The sequence below is a fragment of the Rana temporaria genome, chromosome 10, assembly GCF_905171775.1.
Source record: "Rana temporaria chromosome 10, aRanTem1.1, whole genome shotgun sequence".
NCBI classification, from domain to species: Eukaryota; Metazoa; Chordata; class Amphibia; order Anura; family Ranidae; genus Rana; species Rana temporaria.
This window is the reverse complement of record NC_053498.1, coordinates 133286548-133313943: the sequence shown is the minus strand read 5'-3', so window position 1 is coordinate 133313943 and position 27396 is coordinate 133286548. Positions and strand designations below refer to the sequence as shown.

The window sequence follows — 27396 nt, the reverse complement described above, 5'->3', positions numbered from 1 at the left end:
ATTCCTGACAAAATAAGGGTGTCACCCTCAGTTTTGGTGGAGAAGGGATCCCCAGGACCAGGGAGAAGTCATCCTAGGTTCCTGAATGGTGTATGAATGCACAGTGACATAATTGGAGCCGTGGCGGGGCGTTACTGCTCCCAAGTACCAAAGGGGGGGGGGGTACTTGGATCTAATCCAATTCGATGTGCATGTGATGTGTTTGTGCTAGGGACCACAGTGGTGTGCATTCATGCATTCTCATTGTGACATAAATCATGTGCGTTTCCAGAGACAAAAACATTCTCAATGTGTCATTAAACATGTGCGTTTACTGTGCAAAGCAACATTCTCATTGTCACATAATTCATGTGCGTTTGCAGTGAAAACAAATAATATCATTGTCACATAATTCATGTGCGTTTGCAGTGAAAACAAATAATATCATTGTGAGATGATTTCTGGCCATTTACTGAGAAAAGATGCCTTCTGCGAGGCGTCTCCTGGCTACTGTGCCCTCAGTAGACCGGGTAGAGTGGGCTAGGGGGGGATTGCCTGGGTGGGGGGTCAGGTCAGCACGTAAGTTAATCTCCAGTCCCCTTCTCATTGCAAAGTTATGAAGAATGCAACAAGCCCCTATTATTTGGCACACAAAGTCTGGGGAATACAGCAGTGTACCCCCAGTCTTGTCCAGGCATCTGAAGCGGGACTTCAGCAGGCCAAAAGTACGCTCCACTACTGCCCGGGTGCGAATATGAGCCTCGTTGTAGCGTTGCTCTCCTGGGGTTTGGGGGTTCCTGAATGGGGTCATCATGTGAGGTCCCAGGGCATATCCAGAGTCACCTGGAAGGGAAAAGACAGGAGGATATTAGTCATGCATGTGCCCCATGTGATGTCTGCATCATGGGGGGGGACAGTCATACCTGACACACATGTCACTCACCAACCAGCCAGCTGTCTCCATACAAGTTCTGCTCCAATTCACCTGATATGTTGGTCTGCCTAAAGATGTAGCTGTCATGGCACGAACCTGGAAATTTGGCACACACATGCCAGATGAGGCCATGGGCATCCACGATTACCTGGACATTGATGGAATGCCAGTTTTTGCGATTCCTGAACAGGTGCTCTGTATCATGGGGTGGCTGTAGTGCCACATGGGTACAGTCAATGGCCCCAATGGTCCGTGGGAATCGGGCAATCTGATAGAAGTCAGCCATGCTCTTCATTCGCTGGTCCTCCTGGGTGGGCTTTTCAAATTGACTGCCCATGCGTCTCAGGATTGCAGGGACAACCTGGTGCACACACTTGCTCATCGAGGACTGTACCATCCCAGCCAGACCTCCACATGTTCTCTGAAAAGACCCAGTGGCCAGAAAATGCAGGGTGGCCATAACTTTAATGTGAGCTGGCAGGGCATGGGATCGTTGGGTTGGGGTGTTCAGATCATCCTGCAGGATCCTGGTTAAGTCCAGGATGGCTTCCTGGTTAAATCTGAAGTTGCCAATGACCTCAGACGCAGTCATGCCAAAGAGATCTTGGCGTGGGCGGTATATCCTCTCCTGTGCCCTCCTCCTCCTCCTCTGTGCCCTCCTCCTTCTCTGCGCCTGTAAAGTTGCGAGTGCCGTTATAATCATTGATGGCCCAGGCATTTTGGCAGTCACAATGAAGTCAAGCAAAGAAGTGTTGGCAGCTCTTCCTAAATGGTGTTGCTTCAGCAGACCTTTACAGGGCTGGTGTAAAATTAGGGCTGCTTTTATAAAGTCTAATTTTGCTCCAGAAAACTAACAGGTGCGTACAGGGCGTTATCTACGGCGCACAGGGCGTAATCTACGGCGCACACACTTAATTTTGAGGATCGCCCTATCTCCCTCATTTGCATCTTTGCCTATCAAATAAAGCGGCGTGACTAGCGTAATTTGCGTCAGAGGATGCGCCGGAGTAATTATTTTAAGTAGGACGGAAAAACCGGAATTTTCCTTTTGAGGATCGGGCGCAAAGATACGCGCGGAGTAAAATTAGAAATCTCGAGTTAAGTCGGCGCATCTGCTTTGTGGATTTGCCCCTATATTCCCTATTCACTGAATAGCTGAGCAATTGATTGGCCGTCTTTGATCTACATCCTGTCTTTCAGAGTGACAGGTAATGACCCCAGCCGGAGTCACTAATTAGTATACATCCTTGCATACTAATAAGCTCCCTCTAATAAGTAATTAGATTACGTGTGGCCTGAGTAATGGTTTGATTGGTTTGATGTGTAAAATAGACCCATCCTGTCTCTTTGCCTATTGACAATCGACAAGCGTCTTTTGATGTGTAACATGTAATTACAGGTTTGATGTGTAAAATAGACCCATCCTGGACTGAAATCTGGCCTGGTCAATTTTGGACTTACAACATATATATATATATATATATATATATAACATCCCACATAAATCGGCCAACATATCTATATATATAAAACTCAACGTGTGTGTGTGTGTGTGTATGTATGTTCCAGCATCACGTCCAAACGGCTAAAGATATTAACATGAAACTTGGCACACATGTTACTTATATGTCAGCAACAAACATAAGATAGGTGGTTTAACCCTTACCCACCCCCATTTGCCATGGTCGGGGTTTTTCTTTAAAGTCCCATTCAACTCTATGGGAAATACATGTTACTTCATGTTCCAGCATCACGTCCAAACGGCTAAAGATATTAACATGAAACTTGGCACACATGTTACTTATATGTCAGCAACAAACATAGGATAGGTGGTTTAACCCTTACCCACCCCCATTTGCCATGGTCGGGTTTTTTTTTTAAAGTCCCATTCAACTCTATGGGAAATACATGTTACTTCATGTTCCTGCATCACGTCCAAACGGCTAAAGATATTAACATGAAACTTGGCACACATGTTACTTATATGTCAGCAACAAACATAGGATAGGTGGTTTAACCCTTACCCACCCCCATTTGCCATGGTCGGGGTTTTCCTTTAAAGTCCCATTCAACTCTATGGGAAATACATGTTACTTCATAACTTCCAAACGGCTGTAGAATTTTCGATAACACTTGGTCACATGTTACTTATATGTCCACTTAAACTATAGGATAGTTAATTTATCCCTTAACTACCCCCATTTGTGAGGGTCGGGGTTTTTGTTTAAAGTCCCATGCAAATCAATGGGAAATGTATGTTCACACATAACTTGTGTACGCCTGGAGACATTTCAATAATACCTGGTACACATATTACTTATATGCCAAATAAAAATATATGACAGTTAAATTAACCCTTACCTACACCCTTATTTTCCTCCCCAAAAGGTTAAGATAGGAAGACCGGGCAACGCCGGGTATTCAGCTAGTTACAACATATATTACAACACCGACATGATTCCTAGACTGACCACTACACTAACCTCTACACGGACCTACATGATTACTATACTTACCTACCTGTCCACTGCACTGACCTACCCGATTTCTACATTGGCCACTACACTACACACTGACCACTACACTGCATACCACTACACTACAGTAAACACTGACCACTACACTATACACTGACCACTAACCCACACACCACCACACTGCACACTGACCACTACACTGACCACCAGGGCTGGTGCAAGGATTGTTACCGCCCTCACCCCCGCCACCTCCAGTCTGCGCCCTGAACCACTTTACCCTGCAACCCATGTGACCTTAGAAAAAAAGAAGCCCTAAGGCAAACGCAGCACTAATTTAAGAAGGTAATAAAAAAAATGATGATAAAATATAAGAAAGCAGCTGGCACTTAATTTCAGTACAAAAAAACTTAGGATAGATATCAAAAAATGGAAAGAGTGCAGCGCTATGTGGTTAAAACCATGTGTGAAATAAATGTTAAACCTTGAAATGTAAACAAATGATATGTGAAAAAAAATGTGAGAAAAATGTATTAAAAAGAAAACTAATGCAGTCCAAAAATAACACAACATAGTCCGTGAAGAGTTAATTCCAAAAGCAAATCCGTGAAGGGTTAACTCCCAAAAAAAGACACATAGGTAGATTCACAAAGAGTTAGGCCGGCTTATCAGTAGATAAGCCGACCTAACTCTGAATCTACGCCGGCGTTTGTTTAAGTGTATTCTCAAACAGAGATACACTTAAACAAAGCTAAGATAGGCCGGCTTGCGCCGTTCTATCTTAGCTTGCAATGTTTCTGTTGTTCGCTAGATGGCGCTTCCATTGCGGCCGACGTAGATTATGTAAATGAGGGGATATGCCAATTCACGAACGTACGCCAGGCCTACACCGTCGCATTACGTCGTTTCCGTAAGGGATAGGCTGCCTAAAGTTTTTCCACCTATGAGGTGGAATAACAATGTTAAGTATGGCCGCCGTTCCCGCGGCGAGGTTCGAATTTTTTACGTCGTTTACGTACACGTCGAAATCAATAGGCCCGTATGGCCTACTTAGCCGCAATGCGCACTGGGAAATGTAGTCGCCCGGCGCATGCGCAGTGTCAAAAAATGTCAAAAAACGTGAGGTCAAGCCTCATTTCCATACAACACGCCCCCCTCCAAGTCATTTGAATTAGGCGCCCCTACGCCCGCTCGTTTTAGGCTACACCGCCGTAGATTAGCAGGTAAGTGGTTTGTGAATCACTACTAGCCTAACTAATTTACGGCGGTGTAGCCTAAAAAGGCTAGGCTAGGCCGCCCTAAAGTTAGGCCACTCTACGTGAATCTACCTAACATTGCTTGCCAAGAAAGTGAAGATAAAGTTTGGTGAAAAAAAAGTGCCATAATAAACCAGGGTATTGCCAGAGTACTTTGGGATTTATTATTCACCGAACTCTATCTTCACTTTCTTGGCAAGCAATGTGTCTTTTTTCGGGAGTTAACCCTTCACGGATTTGATTTTCAAATTAACTCTTCACGGACTATGTTGTGTTCTTTTTGGACTCTGCATTAGTTTTCCTTTTAATACATATTTCACATATTATTTGTTTACAATTTAAGGTATAACATTTATTCCACACATGGTTTTAACCACATAGCGCTGTACTCTTTCCATTTTTTGAACACATGTGACCTATCTGACCCCCTGACACACACACTGATCCACCTGACTCCTACTTCCTGCACTACTCACATACACTGACCCCGACACATACACTGACCCCCGACACCTACCTGACACATACACTGACCCCCGACACCTACCTGACACATACACTGACCCCCGACACCTACACTGACCCCCGACACCTACCTGACACATACTCTGACCCCCAAAAAACCTACACTGACCCCCGACACCTACCTGACACATACACTGACCCCAGTGGCAGCTGGTGAAGTTTTAGGATGGGGGGCGCAAGTCTTGCGCCCCTCCACATTTGGCCCCTCCCACTTATAAGCCACACCCCTTATAAAATCCACCCACTCCATCCCCTGTATTCCACTTGCTTCCACTCATAGTGTCAGGAGTATACAGCTCAGCATCACAGCACATCGTATATAGCCCCAGCATCACACATCATGGTATATAACACAGCCTTACAGATCGGCGCAAACAAACAAAAAAAATTACACTGTTAGTAATTACCAGAGACTGCGGACATACTGCACAAGATTACCAGAGACTGCGGACATACTGCACAAGATTGCCAGAGACTGCGGACATACTGCACAAGATTACTAGAGACTGCGGACATACTGCACAAGATTACCAGAGACTGCGGACATACTGCAGGAGATTACCAGAGACTGCGGTCATACTGCACAAGATTACTAGAGACTGTGGACACACTGCATGAGATTACCAGATACTGTGACATACTGCACAAGATTACCAGAGACTGCGAACATACTGCACAAAATTACCAGAGACTGCGGACATACTGCAGGAGATTACCAGAGACTGCGGACATACTGCACAAGATTACTAGAGACTGTGGACATACTGCACAAGATTACCAGAGACTGTGGACATACTGCACAAGATTACCAGAGACTGTGGACATACTGCATGAGATACTGTGTGACTTCAAAGTAGTCCCTGTACTACTTTTGTCCGACTTTGACGGGACTTGAGGCAGAGACCACAAGATTACACAGACATTGCTTCAAGTCGCGGCAAAAATGGCAAAATAACGTGACTTTCAAGTCGCACAAGTGTGAAAGGAGCCTTAACGATTGGATTTTACTACCATGGGTATTTCTCCCGCGGTAGTAAAATCTGATCATTATTCCTGCGCATGTGCTGTAAAGACTACGGACAAATTGTCAGTGCTGGGAGGGGAGTATGGGATCAGTGTCAGTGCTGGGGGGGAGGATGGGGTCAGTGTCAGTGCCCGGGGAGAGGATGGGATCAGTGTCAGTGTCCGGCGGGGGGGTGGGATCAGTGTCAGTGCCGGGGGGAGGATGGGATCAGTGTCAGTGCCCAGGGGGTGATGGGATCAGTGTCAGTGCCCGGGGGAGGATGGAATCAGTGTCAGTGCCTGGGGGGAGGGTGGGATCAGTGTCAGTGCCCGGGGGGTGATGGGATCAGTGTCAGTGCCGGGGGGGATGATGGGATCAGTGTCAGTGCCCGGGGGGAGGGTGGGATCAGTGTCAGTGCCGGGGGGAGGATGGGATCAGTGTCAGTGCCCGGGGGGAGGGTGGGATCAGTGTTAGTGCCGGGGGGAGGATGGGATATCAGTGTCAGTGCCGGGGGGAGGATGGGATCAGTGTCAGTGCCCGGGGGGGGGTGGGATCAGTGTCAGTGCCCGGGGGGGGGGGGGTGGGATCAGTGTCAGTGCCCGGGGGGGGGAGGATGGGATCAGTGTCAGTGCCTGGGTGGAGGGTGGTGGGATCAGTCTCAGTGCCGGGGGGGTAGTGGGAGAGGATGGTGGGATCAGTGTCAGTGCCCGGGGGGAGGATGGGATCAGTGTCCGGGGGGAGGATGGGATCAGTGTCCGTGCCGGGGGGTGGTGGGATCAGTGTCAGTGCCGGGGGGGATTGTGGGATCAGTGTCAGTGCCGGGGGGGATGGTGGGATCAGTGTCAGTGCTGGGGGGTGAGTCCCTTAATATTAGCAGCCCCCCTAAGGCCCCATTCACACCTGAGCGTTTTGTCGCCTGAAGCGCGACGCTCCAAAACGCTAGAGGGGAAAAAATAGGGGTTAAAACCTTTATTAGGCAATATATGGAGGTACCTCATGCTATAAAAACCTGACGGTGAACATAAAAAAACAACTGGCTACCTAGCGTCACCAGTGACACTAATACGGCGATCAGAAAAAATATCGCTTAGTGACACTGGCGAAAGGGGGTGAAAGGGTTACCTGGGGGCGATCAAGGGGTTAAACTTTAGCGCTGGGCTATGGAGCGGGCAGAAACCCCTGGCTTAGGCTCTCAGTGGCACACTGAGAGTCTGAGCCGGGTGCCGGTCAAGGCATGTGGGCGGATCCCGACTTTATTTTCACAATCTTACCTGAGCCTGGTCCGGCTCTGTGATATCAGCTGACAGCGGGCTTCAGTCTGTTAAAAGCGGATCACAGGAGTGCAGAATGAACTGTATTTCTGTGATCCATAAAAAAAGCACAGCAAACTAGTTTTGGCTGTACTTCTCCTTTAAACATTTGAAAACTCAGATGACAATCATGAGTCAGTCAGCACTATTCACATGACTACTTTGTAAATATATTTATGCTTATATTAAATTCAAACGTAACCACCTTATTTTAACTGAATATAAATAGAACTTCAACATTAAAGTTTTGTCAAAAGCAGAAACCAAAGAGGTGAAGTTCAGCATTGCAGGACGATGGATTCCACAACACCTAAACTCTATCATGTACATGGAATGGATTCTAGAGATCATCTGGATTTATATTTATCTAATAAGGAGGGCATGGTCTTTGCAGACGATATTATAAAATTTCCAATGGTGAATCTTTACTATCTGCTCAGCAACGGTATGTATAGCATATATTGATATATTGTTAATAAATCTAAGAATATCACTCACATAAGTTCGACCCGAACATAAAGCTCATCCCTAGTCCTCATAGCTCTGTCCTCACAGCTTCCTGTTGCTGTTTGTGGTGGAAAACTCGATTTCATGCCCAGAAATTTAGCTGTTTCTATAGAAAAAGTTATCACCTCACTATGGGCTGCTCCACAATTTGTTGTGTCACAACCTACTATTTAAATTGATTTGATTGAGATTTTATATCACTAATGTACATAAAATTACATTTAATTTGTAAGCAACTTTTGGATAATTAAAGTTCCTGGAGTAAGCAAGTCCAGGATAAGGGTTTAGACAAGTACCAATCAAGGTTAGATTCTAGAAATATTTTGAAAAACTTCCCCTGTGGGCTTTTAAAAACATTTTATTGTGAAAAGCTGTCTTTTTGTGCCAACTCCATGGGAGGCAAACAACAACTTCAAGATTAAGCCTCATTTACTCCATCCAATGGCGCAATAAAGGGATGGAGAACTCCAACTTGAGATGGAGAGGTCAACAGTGGCAGCCTGATCCAAAGAAGATTATTGTAAAACAGAATCATAAACTGGTACCACATTATGATGAGACAATAAGAAATTATCATTTATTTCTGATGAATATGTCACTCTTATGCCGCGTGCACACGGTCGTTTTTTGTGATGAAGAAATAAAACAACGTTTTTTATCATGAAACAAAACAAAGTTTTTTAAACTTCATTTTAAAAAACGACGTTGCCTACACACCATCGTTTTTTCAAAATGCTCTAGCAAAGCGCGGTTATGTTCAGCACGTACGACGGCACTCTGTTCCATTCAAGCTTGAGTCATAACTTGCTTCTGAGCATGCGCGGGTTTAAAAACGTTGTTTTAAACGTTGTTTTACCCACACACTATCATTTTAAATGACACAAAAAACGACGTTTTGAAAAACGACACAAAAAATTGAAGCATGCTCCAATTTTTTTTTTTGTCGTTTTTCAGAAGACATAAAACAACATTTTCCCCACACACGGTCATTTTAAATGACGTTTTTAAAAACGTTGTTTTTTTTCATCACAAAAAACGACCATCTGTACGCGGCATTAGTCATTATATTATCACTTTGTATATATTTGCTTGCAAAAGGTCAATTCATAAACATTGTCATACTTGTTTTCTATCTTTGAGGCTCCATTTACACTTGTACGACTTGTGATGTGACTTTGAACCCCAAAGTCACATGACAAGTTGGACCCCATGTTTTTCAATGAGTACCATTTATATCTGTGTGACTTAAAGTCACAGCAACTTTTATGCCTCATACACACGATCGGACATTCCGACAACAAAACAGTGGATTTTTTCCCGACGGATTGTTCGCTCAAACTTGTCTTGCATACCCACGGTCAAACAAATGTTGTCGGAAATTCCGATCACCAAGAACGCGGTGACGTACAACACTACAACGAGCCAAGAAAAGTGATTCATGATTCCGAGCATGCGTCAAATTGATTCCGAGCATTGACTACAAATGATCGGAATTCCAACAAGAACTTTTGTTGTCGGAAAAATTGAGAACCAGCCCTCAATCATTTGTTTTCCGAAATTCCGACAGCAAATGTCCGATGGAGCCTACACGCGTTCGGTGTCAGGTCACCTGTGGCCAGGTGACAAGTGCACCCAGTAGGGGTCAGGGATGCACCGCAGGGAAGTGAACCCTATAGCCGACTACTGCTGGCAGGGAGGAAGCGTGACCCAAGATCACCCAGGGCGCGGAGTCTAAGACCCAGTTTTGTATTCACCAGAGCCCTTGGTGGTAGGGATGGTCTTGGCCGCAACTGGGTCCAGGTCGCGTTCCCGGGATTCCTCAGGTCACACTCGGCAGGGAGAAGGGGGAAGCAGCCAGCAGAACAAACAGTGGTGATGGACAGGCCGAGGTCAGGACAACAGGCAGACAAGGATAACCGTGGAACATGCAAGTAGTCAGGGGCACAGGCAGACAGGGAAGTCGGGGACAAGCCAAAACGGTACACGGAAGATGATCGTAGCACTCTGCAACCAGGAACTAGCAATACACTGCAGACAGGAACTGAGCATTGGAACACTGGTGAACAGCACTGCAGACCTGTAGAGCAACGGTTAATATAGGCTTCCTGGGATGGACTAGGGTGGAGCCATACAGGAAGAGGAAGTGATAAAAAGGGAAACCAGAACAGGGTCAGCCTCTAATGAAGACATGGAGATCAGGTAAGCAGACAGACTTGATGCATATTCATGACAGTACCCTCCCTCTTAAGGCCCCTCCCCCTCCCCAGCCTGGAGCCAGGGCTAAAGGGGAATCCCAGAAGAAACCTCCTTGACAAATGGGGCGCAAAGATCTCAGATGCAGAAATCCAAGACGCCTCCTCAGGCCCAAATCTTCTCCAAAGCACAAGGTACTGAAGAATGCCTCTGCAGAGACGAGAATCCAGAACTTGAGTATCCTCATTGACCAGAACCGAAGTAGGGACAGGAGGAGAGGATTTATTGAGGACCAAAGGCCTTTTAGAAATAAGTAAGGGCATGAGAGGGTCAACAGGAATCCGAGGAGGATCAAGCAGACCCTTAAAGATGAACTGGGGATTAAGCACAGGACCATCAGACTGGGCAGAGGTCAGAGGAACCCTGAAGTCAGGTTGGTTAGAAGGTGACAGGGCACAGGAGTCAAGCTGGATAGCAGGGAAACCAGCAGAATGCAGAGAGCCCTGAAAACAAGGTAGAAAACCCCATTTGGCCGAATGAGGCAATCTATCCAAAGGATGGATTGAGCCCCTTAGACGGGTTGCAGGAGGGCCTGAACAAGAAAAGGTAGGAGGCTCACTGGGCATGGGCTGACCTGGCATAGCTGATGCAGGGGCCGATTGAATAGCATAGTCAGGTGTAGTGATTACCCGAATCGCATCACAAGGCGTAGTGACTGCAGAACTCGCAGACAAGTTAGCCTGGCTGTGCGTTTTAGGGACTGTCAACGGTAAACTGGAGTGAATGATCAGCTCAGGTTCACAGACAGGCTCCTCATCCAGAGTGCTACATTGGCTAGAAAGTGCATCATCCTGACTATTGCAGGACACATTCCGGACACCACTATATGTGGTAGGACGAGCAAAAGATTCTGGAATGGCGGCAACAGGAAGTTTCTCTTTTGGGGCAACCTTGGGTAGGCAAGACGTGGAACAGGAGGGACCCCAAGCCAGGATCTGTCCGGCAGTCCAGTCAATGTGAGGAGAATGGAGTCTTAACCAAGGAAGACCCAAAACGATAGGAGCTGAGGTCTTAGGTAGAACAAGGAAGGATATCCACTCCTGGTGAAGTGTGCCTACTGACATCTTAACAGGGACTGTCTGGAAGCGAATAGGACCCCCCGGGAGAACAGTGCCATCAATCGCCGAGACCACCAATGGTGTGGTGAGGGGCAAAAGGGTAAGTCTCATGGACGATGCGATTTCCCAGTCTATGAAATTGCCAGCGGCTCCGGAATCCAGATATGCAGAGACTGAAAGAGAAGAAGCACCAAAATGAAGGGACACAGGAAGAAAAAGACGAGAAGGTGAAGGAGATATTTCTGGATCCAATACTCCACCTTCCAGATGTATTGAACCCGAGCGTTTCTCGGGGCGAAGAGGGCAAGTGTCACGAAAATGACTTTTGCCCCCACAGTATAGACACAGGCCTAGAGTTCTGCGCCTGGCACGTTCCTCAGGGGATAGCCTGGTCCGACCCAGCTGCATGGGTTCCTCAGTTGGCAAGGGATGCTCCACGGGTCGAAGAGAGGGGAACTCAGGCTGACTAAGGGCCAAGGGATGTTGGCGTCGCTTTTCTAGGGTCCTTTCCTGAAAGCGAATATCGATCTGATTACACAAGGAGATCACTCCGTCCAGATCAGTGGGGATGGTTCTTCCTGCTAGTTCATCCTTCACTCTATCAGATAGGCCATGCAAAAAGGTTGCGACTAAGGCCTCATTGTTCCAGCTCAGTTCAGCTGAGTGGATACGGAACTGAAGAGAATATTGTCCCACTGAACGGGATTCTTGGCGGAGACGTAAAAGGGCGCTGGCTGCTGAAGAGACACGAGCCGGTTCTTCAAAGATATTCCGAAAAAGTTTCAAGAAAACAGGCAGGCTAGAAACCACTGGATCATTCAATTCCCACAGAGGGGCAGCCCAGGCTAAGGCTTCCCCGGAGAGGAGAGAAATGATATAGGCTATCTTGGCCCGATCAGACAAGAAGTACTGGGGCAGGAGCTCAAAATGAATAGTGCATTGGCTAAGGAATCCCCTGCAGGCTTTGGAGTCTCCAGAAAAGCGGATTGGAGGTGATAACTTCAGTGAATGCGACTCTGCGACTGGTGCAACAGGTGCAGCTGCTGGTTGTACTTGGGGTTGCGGATTCGGGGTTCCCAGCGAGGTCTGAAGCTGATCAAAGCGGGAAGCCAGATCCTGAAGGAAACGCATCACCTGATCCTGATTAGCTTCATGCGTCTCGAGTCTGCGAACAATGCACTGTAATGGATCATCTGCAGGAAGCGGCACGTCGGTCGGGTTCATGGCTGTTCAAACTGTCAGGTCACCTGTGGCCAGGTGACAAGTGCACCCAGTAGGGGTCAGGGATGCACCGCAGGGAAGTGAACCCTATAGCCGACTACTGCTGGCAGGGAGGAAGCGTGACCCAAGATCACCCAGGGCGCGGAGTCTAAGACCCAGTTTTGTATTCACCAGAGCCCTTGGTGGTAGGGATGGTCTTGGCCGCAACTGGGTCCAGGTCGCGTTCCCGGGATTCCTCAGGTCACACTCGGCAGGGAGAAGGGGGAAGCAGCCAGCAGAACAAACAGTGGTGATGGACAGGCCGAGGTCAGGACAACAGGCAGACAAGGATAACCGTGGAACATGCAAGTAGTCAGGGGCACAGGCAGACAGGGAAGTCGGGGACAAGCCAAAACGGTACACGGAAGATGATCGTAGCACTCTGCAACCAGGAACTAGCAATACACTGCAGACAGGAACTGAGCATTGGAACACTGGTGAACAGCACTGCAGACCTGTAGAGCAACGGTTAATATAGGCTTCCTGGGATGGACTAGGGTGGAGCCATACAGGAAGAGGAAGTGATAAAAAGGGAAACCAGAACAGGGTCAGCCTCTAATGAAGACATGGAGATCAGGTAAGCAGACAGACTTGATGCATATTCATGACATTCGGAATATCCGACCAAAAGCTCATAGCGAACATTTGTTGCCAGACTTTAGTCCGACTTTCATGCGACATGAGAACCATAGACTTCAATGTAAACCCTCAGAGCACACACAGTCACATGGTCAAAACCAAAGTTGCAACAAAGGTACACTCGTCCAAAGTTGCATCAAAATCACATCAAAGTTGCACTGTAAAGTTGCAATTGAAATCGAATGAATGTGTGAATCAGTTAGCAAAAACATTTCTTATTTTAGTCTCGATAAAGTGTATAGCTCAGGGACAGGACTCAGAAGTTCAAGAAATTTGAATGGGCAGGCACACACATGAAATTTACTCTCACAGTGACACTGACAGCAGCACAGATGATGATGACACCACACCGACACGACATGTCCCCTCCTGAGTCACAGTGACAGTCTCTCTCCATGTCAAGGTGCTCCCTTCTTGCCTTGCTGCCATCCTGAAGACCCGCACACGAGGCTCTTGATACTCCGTTTGGCTCATTTGCACCATGACATCACACAACACGTTGAAGCGCTGCCTCCGCCAGCCCTGCCAAAACACATTGTAGCAGGCACTTGGATGGCCTCGGCTGGCTTCGAACCAGAACTGCGAACCAAGCGTCACAGCCATATTTTTTACTGGCAACCTTTTCCTGTCACTGGCATTTACTGACAGGAGAAAATACTGACTGTTGGCAACACTGCTCTGCCCCCTTTATACTCACCTTACCCTTTCTCAGCTCCTTGCTGATCTGGGTCTTACTGTAATTCATATATGGAGGATAATGTGACATATAATGGTGGCTGGGCCATATCCTATATTGGTTGGGAACAATTTTATAAAGCTATATTCACCTAGCAGTGTCATTAGATGCCAACTGTAATAAAAAGGTGAAATTTGTTGGCAGTGAAAATCGTTTTGGGTAAAATAACTGAATCTGTAATATTCCTCCAGGTCGAATTGAGGGTAAGTTTTTGATTGACATCAGCATTGGTTCCTTCATTCACCATCTTTATTCCGCCTCCAATTTCTTCAAAAAAATTATCATATTAAAATTCCAAGAGAAATGTATCATGGAACTGAGTAGATGGCTACATGACCGTACCGGAGCATATGATTGGTCGCATACATCATCAGCCGCAGCTGAGTTAGAAGGAACGAGGTGACTTATCCCCTAATGTTTTATCACTTTCTTATTTTTAAATTTTAGGTTGCAGAAGATTATTTCTTTAAAGGCAACTTTAATTGTTTTTGAGTATATTTCATTTATTAAGTTATTTAAAATATAACCTTTTTTTCATGTTTTTAGTCAGGTAACTTTGAAATATTGCATTTGAAAAGTTCAAAGTTTTCATCCATCAGATGGAGCTCTCAGCTCTTTATAATATTTGTATCCAGGCTCTCCCTATCTACTGTGCTGCAATAAGACTATTCACAATGTTTAAAGTAGAAGTCCAGTCACATCCTATCTAAACGTAACCCTGCTTGCACCCCCATTCTAAGACCTATACCAGTGATGGCGAACCTTGGCACCCCAGATGTTTTAGAACTGCATTTCCCATGATGCTCATGCACTCTGCAGTATAGGGAAACATAGTTCCAAAACATCTGGGGTGCGAAGGTTCACCATAACTGCCCTAAACTAACTACACTGTAAAGTAAAAATGTCTATACTTACCTATTCTAAAGGCCCCATCCGGTCTGGTCACATGATCGGCTCCCAGCGCAGGCTTCAGTGTATTGGAGAGTTAACTGACTACAAATGCCCCATAGTAAGCCTATGGGTGACAAGTAATCACCGCTCAAGGTCGGTTTCCACCAGAACCACCTGCACTGCACACTACCTCTGTTCATTACAGGCTTCACAGTAGAGGAAAAGGGTCTGGTTGGCACATCGGATAAAATCACCTTTATTTAGAAACATTCCAAATAGACACTCCACAATGTACAATTGAGGAAAAATAGCACTAGCTGGTGTGCCATTTTCCCCCGATTGTACAATGTGGAGTGTCTATTCGGAAAGTGTCTAAATAAAGGTGATTTTATTGCATGTGCGGCCAAACAGACCTTTTTCCACTTTTGTGAAGCCTATGGGTAATGTCACTCAGGCATTGCAGCCGTTGTCAGCGATCTCGCATCTTCACTGAAGCCAGCTGCTGAGTAATCATGTGACTGGACCAGAGCACCTTCAGAATAGGTAAGTATAGACATCTTCCTTTACAGGGTAGTTAATATAGGGCTTAGAATGGGGGTGGGAGCAGGTTGAAGTTTGGATAATATTTGATTGGATGTAGCTCGATCTGTAATTTATATTTAGAACTTAGATCAGCGATGCCTTGGAGTTGGGCAGTTCCAGCTCTCTCTAGATTTAACTGGTAGACAGCAGCTTGAATTGATTCTATTTGAATTTTGGGAAATGGTTATATTCTTTCTATTCTATTCTAGTGTTTTTTTTATTCTATTCTTTTTCTATTTTTTTTTCTATTCAATTCTTTTCTATTTTATTCTAAATTAGAATTTCGGAAGATGGTTATATCTGTTCTGTACTATTGTATTCTATTGTTTTTTTCTATACTATTCTGTTATTTTCTATAAGTAAATTGTCATGGAAGCATGAATCAGACGTACAACACAAATAAATGAATAAGGCGATTTTATTGAAAATCAAACAGCAAGATCAAAGTCCACGCTGACGATCAAAACTGCCAGAAGAGTCGTCCAACAAAGCCAGGGTCGATAGCCAGGGATGGGAGTCAGCCAAGCCGTAGTCTGTAGCCAGAGACGGGGTGAAACGAAGCCAGGAATCAGGAACCAGAAGGAACGTCCGTAGCCGGGTTGGTCACCAGGAGCAAGCAGCACGATCATGGATGAGGTATCAGACGAAAGGCCCAAGCAAGGAAATGCTGCAGCTGCCGTGATATATATATGCTGAGCCGCAGGGTGAGGCAGGTTACAAAAACCCCATGAAGCAAGATGGCTGCCAGCACATGTCAGTGAAGAGAAGCCTGCAAAGAGGTATTGACGTGATAAGCTCGGAGTATTGACGTGATAAGGCATCCGCCCTGACGTTCTTGGAACCGGGTAAGTAGGAGACCACGTAATTAAAGCGTGACAGGAACAGAGCCCATCTGGCCTGACGGGGTGTTAATCTCTTGGCCTCAAAAAGGTACGTCAGATTCTTGTGGTCGGTCAGGATGAGAACCGGAACCACAGAACCCTCGAGCAAGTGCCTCCATTCTTTGAGAGCCTGCACGATAGCTAACAGCTCTCTGTCACCAATCTGGTAGTTGCATTCCGCAGGAGACAGTTTCCTGGAGTAGAACCCACATGGAAGCAGGGGTCCCTCTGGTGTCTGACGCTGAGACAGAAGGGCGCCTACTCCCGTCTCAGAGGCATCCACCTCAAGGACGAAGAGCAACCCAGGATTGGGATGAAACAGTATTGGAGCCGAAGCAAAGGCTGATTTTAGAGCCTCAAAAGCCAGGATGGCCTCGGACGGCCAATCATGGGGATTACTGCCCTTCCTGGTCAGATCCGTGAGAGGCTTGGCCAGCATGGAGAAGTCCCTGATGAACTTCCGGTAATAATTGGTGAAGCCCAAAAAGCGCTGCAGGGAACGAAGACCAGTGGGCTGTGGCCACTGTAGGACTGCCGAAACCTTCTCAGGGTCCATGGAGAACCCCTCCGCGGAAATGATGTAACCCAGGAAGGTTACCTGGGACCGGTGAAATTCGCATTTCTCAAGCTTACAGAAAAGCTTGTTCTCTCGTAACCGTTGCAACACTCGCTTGACATCCAGAATGTGGACCTCCATGGATTCGGAATATACCAAGATATCATCCAAATAGACCACTACACACTGCTGCAACAGGTCACGAAAAACATCATTGATAAATTCATGAAAGACTGTGGGCGCATTGCACAACCCAAAGGGCATAACCAGGGATTCCTAATGACCGGTCCTGGTGTTGAACGCGGTCTTCCACTTATCACCCTTCCTGATCCTTACAAGGTTGTACGCAGCCCTCAGGTCGAGTTTGGTAAAGACCGTTGCCCCCTTGAGACGGAAATCAACGGAATCGGGTATGCATTCTTAATCGTGATGCGATTTAGGCCCCTATAGTCGATGCACGGCCTCAATTCTCCGCCCTTCTTCTTTACAAAGAAAAATCCAGCCCCCGCTGGGTAAGAGGATTTGCGAATGTGCCCCCGAGAAAGCTCCTCCCTCACGTACCCCTCCATGGCTTCATTCTCAGGAACTGACAGTGGATATACCCTGCCACGAGGAGCAATGGCACCAGGTTGTAAATCTATGGCACAATCGTATGGGCGGTGCGGAGGCAGGGCACCAGCGCGCACCTTATCGAATACATCTAGGTACTCCCTGTATTCAGAGGGCAACACGGAGTCCGAGGAGGCACACAACACCTTGACAGGCCCATGGATGCAACTAGCCCCACACTGTGGGGACCACGAGAGGATCTCAGCCGATCTCCAATTGAAAGTCGGATTATGCCTCTGGAGCCAGGGGTACCCCAAGACCACCGAGTAGTGAGGAGACGAAATGACTTAAAGGCAGACCGACTCCCTGTGAACGGCCCCAATGGCTATCTCCACTGGAAGGGTCTCATGAGTCACCTGCGGTGGCTGAAGGGGTCTGCCGTCAATCGCCTCAAGAACCAGCGGAGAAGCTCGAGCCTGCAGAGGAATGGAGTTTGCGGCAGCAAATCTACTGTCGATGAAAAGACCACCAGCACCAGAATCCACCAACGCCTGGGCCGCCACCGAGCCCCCGGCCCAGGAGAGGACAATGGTGAGCAGTGGTTTATTAACACGGGAAACCGGGGATGAAGAAACTCCACCCAAGATCTGTCCCCGACAGGATCTCAGGTGCGAGCGTTTCCCGGACGGTTCGGACATGACAACCGAAAATGCCCACTGAGACCGCAGTACATGCAACAACCCTCACGTCTCTGAAGTGCCCTCTCCCCCTCAGACAGGCGAGCAAACCCCAGCTGCATGGGCTCACCCCCAGACACGTCAACCCCAGGAGGCGTGGGAGGAGAGGGAGGCACGGGTGGGACAGCAAACGTAGGCGCCAATCTGCTGGGAGGCCTCCGCAGGCTCTCCTTAAAGGAAGGTCTCTCCCTGAGTCTGGTGTCAATCAATATCAGGAAAGAAATGAGAGCCTCGAGCTCCACGGGTAGGTCCTTAGCCACAATCTCATCTTTCAGGGTGTCAGAGAGACCATGGGAGAAGGCTGCCACCAGGGCCTCATTATTCCAGCCCACCTCTGCTGCCAGGGTACGAAACTCAATGGCGTATTCGGCTACCGATCGTGAACCCTGTCTGATGGACATGAGGAGCTTCGCAGCAGAGGCAGAGCAAGCCGGCACATCGAAAGCCCTCTGAAGAGAAGCAACAAAACCGGAAAACTCAGCAACCACCGGATTATTGTCCTCCCATAAGGGACTTACCCAGGCCAAGGCCTTGTCAGAGAGCAGCGAGATCAGGAAGCCCACCTTCGATCTCTCAGTAGGGAAAGCATGTGGCAGCAACTCGAAATAAATGTCCACTTGGTTAAGGAAGCTACGACACTGAGTTGGCTCACCCCCAAAGCGATGTGGGAGGGGGGCAGAACCGGTCATTCCCCGCGACACCGCAGGCGCAACAACGGGTGCCGGGGTAGACTCTGGCGCAACAACCGGAGCGGCAGTAGGAGCGAAAACAGGAGCGACAACCGGCCTATCAGCAACAGGAGCGAGATGAGCAGTGCGTGCAAGCAGGGTTTGCAACACCTGAGCGAACTGACCCAGCAGGCGATCCTGCTGATCAAGTCTGGCAACCAGCATGGGTAGCGTGGATGGCCCTGTACCGTCAGGATTCATGGCTTGGGCCTAATGTCATGGAAGCATGAATCAGACGTACAACACAAATAAATGAATAAGGGGATTTTATTGAAAATCAAACAGCAAGATCAAACGATCGAAACTGCCAGAAGAGTCGTCCAACAAAGCCAGGGTCGATAGCCAGGGATGGGAGTCAGCCAAGCCGGAGTCTGTAGCCAGAGACGGGGTGAAACAAAGCCGGGAATCAGGAACCAGAAGGAACGTCCGTAGCCGGGTTGGTCACCAGGAGCAAGCAGCACGATCATGGATGAGGTATCAGACGAAAGGCCCAAGCAAGGAAATGCTGCAGCTGCCGTGATATATATATGCTGAGCAGTCAGCTCCTCCCAGTGGGAGGGAGGAGCTGCAGGGTGAGGCAGGTTACAAGAACCCCATGAAGCAAGATGGCTGCCAGCACATGTCAGTGAAGAGAAGCCTGCAAAGAGGTAAGACCATGACATAAATAAATAATCAGGCCCAGATTCTCAAAGAAGTTACGCCGGCGTATCTCGAGATGCGCGGCGTAAGTGTATATATACGCCGGCATATCTATGCGCCGTACCCACAGAACCAGATACGCCTGAAAATAGGCTTCTTCCGACCGACGTAACTTTTCTACGCCGCCGTAGCGTGGGCGCATATTTACGCTGGGCGCATCTGGCGCTCACATTGATTTTGTATTCAAATATGCAAATGAGGGAGATACGCCGATTCCCGAACGTACGTACGTACGTACGCCCGACGCAGGCTACGCGCGGTGCGCGTAAGCTGTACGTCCGGCCTAAAGTTACCCCTCATAAAGCAGGGGTAACTTTGCACCAGACGTGTGCAGGTCAGCTGGAGAGCAGCTTCAGCAGCACCGTTACGGACGAGCACACTTGCAGGACAACACATCCGTATGCCAACATGCCAGGGGCAGGCATGGTCATAGCACTACTAGTGTGTGCCCAGGTGCAAAGAAGGAGGAGGGCACAGGAGAGGATATACCGAACGCGCATGAACATCTTTGGCATGGGGGATTCGGAGGTGTATCTTATCTTCAGATTCAACACTGATGCCATCCTGGAATTAGCCACAACCATGCATGATGACATCACCAGCCAGACACACCGCTCACATGCAGTGCAGCCACTGGTCAAGGTCCTGGCAACACTGCATTTCCTCGCCAGTGGATCTTTTCAGCGTACAAGTGGAGTTTTGGCTGGGATGTCACAAACCAGCATGAGCAGATGTGTGCACCAGGTCGTCCCCGCAATCCTCAGACGCATGTCCAACCACATCATCAGACCCACCCAGGAGCACCTGCGGAATAAGGCAATGGTGGATTTTGTCAGAATTGCAGGATTCCCACGCACCGTGGGGGCCATTGATTGCACACATGTGGCACTACGGCCCCCTGTGCCACAGAGCACATATACCGCAATCGGAAGCACTGGCATTCCATCAACGTACAGGCAATAGTCGATGCCCAATGCCTCATATGGCACGTCCGTGCCAAACACCCAGGGGCCAGCCAGGACAGCTACATATACCGTCAAAGCACCATCCCAACGGATTTTGAACAGAACGTGTACGGGAACAGATGGCTGGTTGGTGAGTGACATGGGAGTCAGGCATGACTGTCCGACCCCATGATGCAGACATCACGAGGGGCACATGCACGGCTAACATCCTCCTGTCTTTTCCCTTCCAGGTGACTCTGCATATGCACTTGGACCCCATCTCATGACTCCATTCCGGAACCCCCAAACCAGAGGAGAGAGCAAATACAATGATGCACACATACAGTACAGACCAAAAGTTTGGACACACCTTCTCATTCAAAGGGTTTTCTTTATTTTCATGACTATGAAAATTGTAGATTCACACTGAAGGCATCAAAACTATGAATTAGCACATGTGGAATTATACATAACAAAAAAGTAGGAAACAACTGAAAATATATTTTATATTCTAGGTTCTTCAAAGTAGCCACCTTTTGCTTTGATTACTGCTTGGCACACTCTTGGCATTCTCTTGATGAGCTTCAAGAGGTAGTCACCTGGCGCAGCACCCCATCACTCTCCTTCTTGGTCAAATAGCCCTTACACAGCCTGGAGGTGTGTTTGGGGTCATTGTCCTGTTGAAAAATAAATGATGGTCCAACTAAACGCAAACCGGATGGAATAGCATGCCGCTGCAAGATGCTGTGGTAGCCATGCTGGTTCAGTATGCCTTCAATTTTGATTAAATCCCCAACAGTGTCACCAGCAAAGCACCCCCACACCATCACACCTCCTCCTCCATGCTTCACGGTGGGAACCAGGCATGTAGAGTCCATCCGTTCACCTTTTCTGCATCGCACAAAGACACGGGGGTTGGAACCAAAGATCTCAAGTTTGGACTCATCAGACCAAAGCACAGATTTCCACTGGTCTAATGTCCATTCCGTGTGTTTTTTAGCCCAAACAAGTCTCTTCTGCTTGTTGCCTTTCTTTAGCAGTGGTTTCCTAGCAGATATTCTACCATGAAGGCCTGATTCACACAGTCTCCTCCTAACAGTTCTAGAGCTGTGTCTGCTGCAAAAGGTGGCTACTTTGAAGAACCTAGAATATGAAATATATTTTCAGTTGTATCACACTTTTTGTTATGTATAATTCCACATGTGTTAATTCATAGTTTGATGCCTTCAGTGTGAATCTACAATTTTCATAGTCATGAAAATAAAGAAAACTCTTTAAATGAGAAGGTGTGTCCAAACTTTTGGTCTGTACTGTACGTACCCGTGCAGTGGTGGAACGCACATTTGGCATCCTGAAGTCCCGTTTCCGATGCCTGGATAAATCAGGGGGGACCCTGTTGTATTCCCCAAACTTTGTGTGCCAGATCATCGGTGCATGTTGCATTCTGCACAACTACGCCATGAGAAAGGGCCTGGAGATTGCCCTACGTGAAGACCTGACCCCCGAACCCCAAAGTGTCCCCCTGCCCTAGGCAACCCCGTCTGCTGAGGGATCAGCAGTCAGGAGATACCTTGTGGAACGCATCTTTACAAGTTAAACACACACATTCATCATGACACAAGGAGAATGCACGCATGCACACCACTGTGGTCCCTAGCACACACCCTATATCCACATCACATTGGATTAGCCCAAGTCCACCCTTCAAGATTTGGGAGCAGCAATGCCACGCCAAGGCTCCAAGTATGTTGCTGTCCATTCATACCACATTCACACGGCCGTGGGGATAAATTCTCCCCAACAAGCCAGGGTGACACCCCTTACTGGCAGGAGTGTCACCCCCACATTCACACACCAGTCACACTGTAGCCTGCACTCCTGACCGTGTGCAGGGATATTAAACCAAAAAATACTCATAATCTGAGTGAAAATAATAAAAACACTCATCACCTGAGTATAAAAATTAAACAAAAAAACTCATCATTTGAGCAGAAAAGAAAAGCAAAAAAAAAATCATCTGCCCTGGTGTGGGCTGTGCCTAGTGCCTAGGCTCCTGGTCTGCAGTTGCCTGGGGGGAGCCTCAGGTGGGGGCGGTTGTGTGGTGGAGGTACATCCCCAAGTCTCTCCCTGGCTGCCAGGCTGCCCTCCAATGCCAGGGCAATGCGGTGGAGGTAAGTGTTTGTCACCACCTGCATCCGCAGCTGGCGGGTGGTGGTATTGCGCAGGTGGCGCCGTGTCTGCCTCCTCTCCTCTTGTACGGCAGCTGCCAGGCTCCTCCCCTCCACCTGCATGGCAGCTGTATTGGCCTAGACTGCCTCTGCCAGGCTCCGGACCTCCGTTACAAGGCCTGATGTGGTGGCCTGCAGTTCCCCCAGACATGTGAGAATCCCTGTACAATTGGCACTCACGTCCTGCAGGCTCTCATTGAAGGCAACATTATGACCGCCTGCTGGGTGAGGGCCTGCTGCACAGATAGCGTACAGGCAGCCTGGGTCTGAGCCGAGGAGGCCAGGCTCTCTGCAACATGGTGCAGGTCCCCCACTAAGGCAGACATGGTGGGTTTGGCGGGCCTGGTCCCTCGCCAAATTCTCCTCCAATGCCTCTGGGACACCCCTTGTTTTACGGGTAGCCTTCCTTGGGGCAGGAAAGGCTTGGGGGCAGGCTGGATGGGGTGGCCCTTGAGGGGCTATCCCTGATGGGGGGGGTGGCCCTTGAGGGGCTATCCCTAATGGGGGTTGAGGTTGGGGAGGGAACAGGTATGTGGGTCTCCTCCACTATAAAGAACCCTTCCTCAATAGTGACCTGCTCCTCTTCCACTTCCTCTACAGGTGAGGAGGGGACACTCTCGGCCAGGGATGGGGTCGGTCGCCCAGCAGCCGACGACGGCCCAGCTACCTCTTGGACATCTGTGGATGACACAAAACATTCACATGTTGGTGGACCCACACACTTGTCACATGTTCCCTTGCCTCCCACACATGCTACACACCAGAGAGAAGATAAAACACACTTACCTGTCCACAAGGGCTGATCGACCGAATCAAAGCCCTCCAGGCCCTCCACCATCTCCATCTCCAGGCACCTGGCAATGATCAGATCATCAGCAGTGAGGGAAATGTTGGTGGCTGGTTCATCTCCTGTGCCACTGGCATGTCTACGGATCTTGCCCAGGTTCTCTTTAACCAGACGCCGCAGATCGTTCATTTTTTTTGTAATATCCCTGGTGGTCCGAGCCGCAATGCCAGGGACATTCACCTGGGTGGTTATTTCCAGCAGGATCCTATCTTTCTCCACCTTGCTGGTAGTGCCAGTCTGTGCCCCATAGAGGCACGCCCCATACTTATTGAGGCCCTCAATAATAAGAGCCTTCTCCTCAGGGGAGTAATTTAGCTTCCTCCGAGTCTTAGCCACTGACAAAAAAATACAAAAGTACTAGCAGTCCTAAAAAATGCTTGTGTACTTTTGCACTTGACGGGCGCATGTCTGGGCGTATTTATGCACTGGGTGTAGGCGTTGGGCCGGCGTATCTTAGGAGTTACGCCGGGCGTAGTTGTGAGCATGCGCAGATGGGTGCAGTCAATCCGTCCACGTCACAGCGCATGCGCCGTTTAAGATACGCCCAACGTAAATCAATGCGACACGGTCGGACCATCATTTGCATGGGGTGACTCCCACTTACGCTGCCCTACGCCGTCGAAAATACGTTACGCTGGCGCATCTTGGTGAGTAATATATTTCTGAATACAGTACATGCCTCTCAGCACTGGTCCGGCGTAGTGTAAATAAGATACGCTACGCCGGCATAAATATGCACCAATGTATCTGAATCTGGCCCACTATGTTTACATTTGCTTAACAAAAAAACAAGCCAAAGGTCTGATCACTGTGTCTGGATACAAGAAGGAAATGCTGTGTGAATGGCTGTGCAGTAGTGGGGAACCCTGCCATTAGCAAATCTTACGGGGGTAGTGCTATACTAATAGGTCAATTTTATTTTAACTTGCCAAATTACAGTCTTAACCAAATTTTTATCACACCATATCACTGTATATTGAAATCTTTCCTGTAATGTCCATATTATTTTTTTTTGTTTTTTTTAGAGATCAACTTCAGGAAAAAGAAATGCGCCTAAGGTCGTCCATCATGCAGATTTTGAAATGTACTTTTGAACAGGAAAACATAACTTCCCCGGTGCTACTACCACTTGCTGATTGTATTATCAGTGCGTGGATACTGGAAGTTATCAGTAAAAATGAAGATGAATACATGAAGAATCTGGAGAAGATAATAAAACTGCTAAAACCCGGAGGCCAACTAATACTTATTGAGTCATTAGATCAAACTTACTGGACTGCTGGAGCACAACGATTCCATTGTTTTAAATATAATGAGGAGTTTGTGAAAAACGCCTTTGGTAAGGTGGGTTTAGTCATTGATTACTGTGCAGTGCAGAGGAGACGCAATGTCAGCGATGTCGCTGATTATAAAGCTATTATATTCATTGTAGGACGCAAAGGGAAGTAGATGACTGAAGACAATAGCATTCATCTCAGTGTGCAAATCTTATAAAGAAACTACAGGCAGCAAATAGAATTAATCATTGAGCTACTAATGGCAGTCAGAAATCACAGCAGTTGCGCTAAAGTCAGTAATGTTATTTTGCATTAATCTGTGTTAAATGTTGTTATCAAATATCACTATCTTAATAAAGATCATTCAGAATATAAATGTGTGTTGACTTGTCTTGGAACAATATTGTAAACCTTTTATGTATACAATATATCTTTTTATCTATTTATTGATAATCAACGCATTTCAGAACATGTACTGTCTCCCTTTCATCAGAATATGGATAAAGATTATATAAAAATACAATATCAGATACAGTGTATGGATAATATATTAGAAAACATAACAAATTAACATTATCAGGTTCAATACCTAAACATTGATACTTTATGAAGAGATGAAACATAGGGAGGTTGTACAGGAGGGCAGGGATGGGTCCCAGATTGCAGCTATATTTCCCCACTATTTGGGTTGTGGTCCCTGTAGTGATATAAATGTGTATAGTGGAGTCCGGTTAGATAATTTATATTTAGGCGTTAGTATGATGACTGTACATTATATTGTCCCGCAGCAACACACCAGGCTCTCCAGAGAGTGCATTTATTTGATTTCCAATACAGAACAAAGTCCAAATTCCACAGATGATACATATCCAACAGAGTAATTCAAAGTTTCATCTTTCCCTAGACCTATATAGAGAATATACTCAGTGACAAGACTGACTGAATGCCAGCTTGAATGTCTCAAATACTGGTCTCATACTGGAGGGAGGGGTTCTTCCAGGTCAACCAAATGTTTCCCTGAATGAATACCCCCTTAAGTCTAATTACCATCAATAAATACTTCCTTATGTATGTAAGCAATTTATCCTTTGAGGTTAGCAGGCCATACCTCACACACACTTAGGTAGTCTTGCATAAGGTTAACACATCAAAGGGTCTTCTGTACCTTTGATATGTTAGAATTCAGCTGGCTTGGACAGTTCAACTGAGTTCCTGGTTAATATAGTAATGTAATACAATATATTGTGCCATACATACCTACACATATATATTAATATTACAACCACTTGAGTCGGTTCTAACTACTAGAACTGACTCATAATTCAAACAACAAACATCATTATGGTTTGAGGTACTGTATGCATTACAATGGCTCATATGAAATATTAAGTTGAGACTGGTTACATCTCTCTTCACCAACCTCTAAAATATCCTCATGAAACAGTTATTAGATAATATAACTTTAGACCATGACTGGAAAAGGATTCAGTAAACATCCGTGGCCCGTATAGCTGTTAGGCCTCATTTCAAAGATTGCTCTTTTTTTTTTTTTTTTTGTAAATCACATCACGATCTTGAATATTGTGCAAAAACGAGCTGATTTCACCGTCCATTCTGACTTCATCACATCTCTCACCATCTCACTGAAAGTAAAGCTTGGTATGTTTTGGGAGGTCCAATCCACATAAGTCCAGGATTCTCTCATCTCCAGGCTCAAAGTTTTCATTTTTAAAGATGCTTTTACACAAACACCAACAAATCTTGAAATTCTACTTTCATCTTCACTTTCAAGGTCAAAAAGGTTTGGATACGGCAGTAAAAATTCTGTGCTGCAAACTATTTCCTTGCACTTGACACCTTCAATCATTAATACACCAATCAGGACACTTGGTTCCTTTAACATCAAACCCTCAATATTCTGAATTTGTTGATTGCCAGCAACAATTTGCTTTCGTAATGTGCTGTAGGCTGACCCCTCATTGCCTTTAATAGAGCTGTTATTTGTATCATTCAGTCCATAATTCCACCAGAATGGTATACCAACATATATATATATATTCCCCCATGCGATGGTTTAGATAGAATCAGCTTGACATCAGTGTTTATCAGATCTTCTGTCCAGACAAGGCGCCAGTGGAAATTCTTTCCAGTATTTTTTTTATGAAAGTTAGAAAGGTCTTTTTCATCCATATATGTCATAGCCTTCAGCATATTATAAACAACTGATTCAACAATGTCTCAAATCATGACTAGAGTGATGAATTTCACTCACCCCTCTTATAAATTTAGGAAAACGACCCAACCTACTATAATTTATGCTATGCTAAGCCATTGTGCAGCATCACCTCAGATGTCAAATCTATTGATATCAATATGCATTATGTCATATGTAGAGATGTTATAAAATTATTTTAGGTTTAAATGCTTCGCTCTGGTTTTAAGATTAAGTTCAAGAAATAAAACATAATAAAAATTAAAAATAAAAATATATCAGGGAAAGGGAGAAAATAAAAAAAAGAGGGTCCATTGATAGTGATATAGGA

The 27396-nt window shown here is 46.8% G+C and overlaps 1 protein-coding gene across 1 annotated transcript; it reads left to right on the top strand.

Moving 5' to 3' along the window:
• Nucleotides 1–7740: 7740 nt before the first annotated feature.
• Nucleotides 7741–25185, top strand: LOC120915638 (indolethylamine N-methyltransferase-like). The gene is made up of 3 exons (XM_040326309.1): nt 7741–7926; nt 14126–14333; nt 24602–25185. Exons 1-3 carry the CDS (start codon nt 7776–7778, stop codon nt 25023–25025), a joined length of 783 nt encoding a protein of 260 aa, XP_040182243.1. The 5' UTR covers nt 7741–7775; the 3' UTR covers nt 25026–25185.
• Nucleotides 25186–27396: the final 2211 nt, after the last annotated feature.

Bases quoted from the DNA above. Each gene is read 5' to 3' on its own strand.
- LOC120915638 (XM_040326309.1), top strand. From the start codon at position 7,776: ATGGATTCCACAACACCTAAACTCTATCATGTACATGGAATGGATTCT. The intron at 7,927-14,125 runs GTATGTATAGCA...ATATTCCTCCAG, and splicing joins TTACTATCTGCTCAGCAACG to GTCGAATTGAGGGTAAGTTT. The intron at 14,334-24,601 runs GTGACTTATCCC...TGTTTTTTTTAG, and splicing joins GCTGAGTTAGAAGGAACGAG to AGATCAACTTCAGGAAAAAG.